This window comes from Camponotus vicinus, unplaced genomic scaffold, assembly GCF_025532165.1.
Source record: "Camponotus vicinus isolate PSW18456_S1 unplaced genomic scaffold, iyCamVici1.0 SCAF_2, whole genome shotgun sequence".
Classification (NCBI taxonomy): domain Eukaryota; kingdom Metazoa; phylum Arthropoda; class Insecta; order Hymenoptera; family Formicidae; genus Camponotus; species Camponotus vicinus.
In genome coordinates, this window is record NW_028141956.1 from 18410658 (window position 1) to 18415801 (window position 5144).

At 46.2% G+C, this 5144-nt stretch overlaps 1 protein-coding gene across 1 annotated transcript; it reads left to right on the forward strand.

The window, feature by feature from the left end:
* The first annotated feature begins 1394 nt into the window (after nt 1–1394).
* On the forward strand, nt 1395–3137 carry LOC145966530 (uncharacterized). The gene has a single exon (XM_083090645.1). The coding sequence runs from the start codon at nt 1395–1397 to the stop codon at nt 3135–3137; it is 1743 nt and encodes a 580-aa protein (XP_082946771.1).
* Nucleotides 3138–5144: the final 2007 nt, after the last annotated feature.

Sequence of the window (5144 nt, forward strand, 5' to 3'; positions counted from 1 at the left end):
GCGGTATCGTCGATAGATTAGTCGTTTTCCCTTGGATACGTAGTGTTGATTTATTCCGGTTTTTTTCGCGGTTTCGAGTGTCATCTTTATCGTTCGAACGAACGAACGTATAAAATAAACGCGACGATTTTTGCGGGAAAGGACGCAGCCATGCGCGAAGAAGAACGTCGAGTGCTCGAGAGCGCGCGCGAAGTCGCTACGACGGACGATTATCGCGCGTGGGTGAGACGATGTGACGAGTGTCTCGCGACATTGCGCGAGAGATGTCGAGATGCGCGACGACGAGTTTCGACGGGAGCGATTTTTTCCTTGGTCGCTCGAATTCTACGAGTAATCGGTGCGAGGGATCATTTGCGGAGACGCTTCGAGCGCGAGGGCGCGGGTGTCGAGAGACGCGAGAGCGAGGACGGGGATGGCGGTGAAGTCGAGTCGCGCGCGGGATTCACGTGGACCGAAATCGATACGGCTTTCAAGAGACGCGTGTTGACCGGCGCGGTGATTAATCTAGATTATATTGAACCTTTACGATTTCTCGAGGACGCTAGGGATACCGTGCTTCGTCGCGTGCGAGACGTTATGGGTCGATGTCATAGCGTTAAAGTGAATACGATTTTTAACGGAGAATTCGTATCGGGTGATGAGATCGCCGTTAAGACTATCGCCACGAGAAATCATTCGCTTTTGCCCGCGACGGATTTGCGCGAGTGGTACGACAATCGCGTCATCGACGATATTATGACGTCTTTGGAGGAATTTCAAGAACGCGATAGCGGATGGGCTTTGTCGCGCATACTCGATTTAACGGTGAATGTGAATAGATATAATCCTATGCGCGCGGGTTGTTACGTGCGAGTTCCGCGGGAAATTCAGATGAAAAGAGCGGTGGTTAACGTCCGAACTAACGATGAGGCGTGTTTCGCGTGGTCGGTGATCGCCGCTTTGTATCCCGTTAATCGAAATAGTGAGAGAAGTTCGCGATATCCGCATTATTCCGGTGTTGAAACTGGAGGATTGCGAGTTACCTATGACTTTAAATGCAATCGGACGATTTGAACGATTGAACGAGATATCGGTGAACGTGTATACCGTCGGAGAGAGAAGACGCGGGAAAAACGGCGACAGCAGAATTTGTATCGTTCCTCTTCGTTTGACGAATCGAAAGAGGGAGAGACACGTTAATCTGCTGTATTTGAGCGATACGACGCGCGAAGACAACGAGATTGGACATTTCGCTTGCGTTAAGAATCTCTCTCGTTTAGTCGGCGCGCAAGTGAGCAGACGACGAAACAAGACGTACGTGTGCGATAGGTGAGTTTTTTGATTGTAAAAAATAGTTCGGTAATGAAATATCGATCTAATGTCCATTTCATTGTATTTTTTTCTTTCGTAGGTGCATGCATTATTTTTACACGAACGAGAAGTTGATTGCGCATAGCGCGGACTGCGAGAAACTGAACGATTGCGCGATCGTTCTTCCCAGCGAGGATGATAAGTGGTTGACATTCGATAATTTTTCGAGAAAGGAACGAATTCCGTTCGTGGTGTATGCCGATTTGGAATGCGTGCTGGAGAAGAAAGATGGAAGTGAGAGGAGGAGAACCGCGAACACGATTATCACTCAACATCATAAAGTTCACAGCGTAGGTTATTACACGCGCTGCTCCTTCGATGATTCCGCGTCGGCGTACAGATCTTATCGCGGCGAGAGATGCGTCGCGTGGTTCGTGCGCGAGTTGCACGAATTGGCGCAGCGCGCGAAGATCATTCTCGATACCGCGGTACCGATGGTGGATCTTACGCCCGAAGAATGCGAGAGATTCGCGAGCGCGACACGCTGTCACGTGTGCGATAGATCGTTTGAGGTGGGAGACATTCGCGTGCGCGATCATTGTCATTTGACCGGCCGTTTCAGAGGTCCGGCGCATTCTAATTGTAATTTAAATTACAAGAATTCTCACGTTATACCCGTGTTTTTTCATAATCTGTCGGGTTACGACGCGCATTTTATTATTAGAGATGTGGCTAATGCTTATCCCGGTAGCGTCGAGTTGTTGCCGGTAACGAAGGAATCGTATATAGCTTTCACGAAGAACGTTCAAGATACCGCGACGACGACGACCGATAAGCGAAGCGACGGAAGCTCTATACGTTCTAAATGCGTTAAATTACGATTTGTGGATTCGTTCAAATTTTTAGACGCTAGTCTCGAAAAACTAACGTCGTATCTCGACGAGAGTAAGTTGACGATCACGCGAGGCGAATTTTACCGTCTCGTCGACGACGACTTTAAACTTCTCACGCGCAAGGGCGTGTTTCCGTACGAGTATATCGATAGCATCGAGAGATTGCGAGAGACGCGTCTTCCGCCGCGCGATTCCTTCTACAGCTCGTTGATTGACGACATTGTATCTGAAAACGATTATGCCCACGCGATTCGCGTTTGGGAGCGATTTCGAATCGAAACGTTGGGCGATTACAGCGATCTCTATCTAAAGACCGATGTTCTTTTACTCGCAGACGTGTTCGAAAATTTTCGCGCCGCTTGTCTGGAGAGTTACGGTTTAGATCCCGCGTATTATTTCACGTTACCGGGATACACGTGGGATGCGATGCTGAAATACAGCGGAATCCGTTTCGAGCTACTCACCGATATTGACATGATGATGTTTGTGGAGCGCGGAATACGCGGCGGTCTCAGTCAGTGTTCGAATAGATACGCTCGCGCGAACAATAAATACATGAGCGCGTTTGATTCGTCGCAACCGTCGATCTATCTGATGTATTTAGATATTAATAATTTGTACGGTTGGGCGATGTGTCAATCGTTACCCTATAAGCAATTCGAGTGGGTTAGAGATTTTGAGAATCTCGATGTAAATTCTATAGCGGAGGATTCGCCCGTTGGTTATATTCTGGAGGTCGATCTAGATTATCCGATTAATGCGCACGACACCCACGCTGATTTACCGTTTTGTCCTATACGCGACACGCCGCCTGGAAAGCGGCGGAGCAAGCTTCTAGCTACGCTATACGATAAGCGTCGATACGTCACGCATTATCGTAATTTGCAGCAGTGCATTCGTCACGGTCTGCATTTGACAAAGATTCATCGAGCGTTGCGTTTTTTACGCAAGTAAAAAGTCGCCGTGGTTACGCGGATATGTGGAATTTAATACGCGTTTACGTACTAATGCGAGTAACGATTTTGAGAAAAATTTATACAAGTTGATGAACAATGCCGTCTTCGGTAAAACTATGGAGAACGTGCGTAATCGCATGGATGTTAGACTTGTGACTAAATGGGATGGACGATATGGAGCCGAAGCGTTGATCTCTAAATCGAATTTTCACAGTAGAAGCGTATTCTCGGAGACTCTCATGGCCGTGGAATTGCGTAAATTGGAAGCGAAAATTAACAAACCGATTTACGTCGGCATGTCTATTCTCGATATATCTAAGATTCGCTTGTATGCTTTTCACTACGAATACATGTTGCCGCTCTACGGCGATAAGTGTAGAATATTATATACCGATACGGATAGTTTCGTGTATAATATCGAATGCGAAGACGCGTACGAACAAATGAGACGACATTGATAACACGACATTGATAAATTCGATACGAGCGATTATGTCGACGACAATCCTTACGGTATGCCGCGCGTGAATAAGAAGGTTCTCGGTTTGATGAAAGATGAGAATAACGGTGCTCTCATGTTAGAATTCGTAGGACTCAGAGCGAAAATGTATGCGTTGCGAGTCGAGAGTAAAAGCGATACTAAAAAGAGTAAAGGAGTGAAGAGAGGCGTCGTTGCGAAAATGTTGACATTTGACGATTATACGCGATGTTTGAAACGCGAGATCGAAATGATTCGCGAACAGTCGTGTTTGAGATCGAAATTACACGAGATGTATACTGTTCGCGAGACGAAAATTGCGCTCAGCCCGTATGACGATAAACGTTATGTTATACCCGATTCAGTCGACACTTTACCGTGGGGACATTATAAGATACCTCTGTAAGAAAAAAATGATTGTGAGCGAGCGAGTTGATAGTTTGTAAATATATACACAATGTATCTTTTTTCTTTTATTTCACTATTTGCACATAAAGTATATTTATTATTATAACGTATTATAATATGTTAGTTTTATTTATCCAAGAATTATGCGATTTGTCCATTCCCAACCACTTTACGAGCGCCATATTACCCTTCTGACGTAATATTCTCTCGACGAGATACACGTCGGGATCGGAGACTCGTTGCAATTCGTACTCGTAGAATCCTCCGGCTATCGGTTCGCCGCGCGAATCTGTCAGCATGTACGTCAGGATTCGTCTTTCGAACCTCAGCTACGCGAAAGATTTCCGTGGTCCAGTTCGGCGTGTATCCCTTCTCGAAAAGTGTTTTGTACTTGCTCACGCGCACGGGATCGTTCGGTCGAAATTTTCCCGGAGCGGCGATCTTCGGACGGCTGTACACCGTCGATAGAAGTTTCGACACTCGAGCGGGCGTCACGTCGATTGGACGCATCCCAATAGTTCGATGCTTACGAGCGTTGTACTCAGATATTAGATGCGGTAGCGCGTCGAGCCACTTGTACGTTCCGTTCAACGTAAAATACTTCCACATGGAATTTTTGAGTGTGCGATTGAAACGTTCGACGATCGAGGCTTTTAGCACCGAATACGTTGAGTAGTGATTGATTCCATGTTTTTCTACGAATCCGAGCATCTCAGCGTTATATAACTCCTTTCCTTTATCAGTTTGCAAATTTCTCGGATAGCGTTTGGAAGCACGTGTTACACTTGAGAGAGCTCGAGTAACTTCGATGCCGCTTTTTTTCTTAAGTGGTATCGCCCACGCATATTTACTTAGAACGTCGATAATAGTGAGTATGTAATTGTATCCTCTATTGTGTCTAGCGTAAGGGCGCATTTCGACGACATCCGCTTGCCACAAATCATCGTATCCGCGTACGATGACGCGTCGGCGGGGGAAGTTCTTTCTCGCAGGTGCGTGCAGTTCATTTACGAGTTTTCGTTTCGCGGCACTCATTTCATTAACTCTCTCTTTCTTTTTTTGTTATCCTTTTTTAGACTGCTGGTCTTTATTCGCAATGTTATCATTCTCTTTAATAAC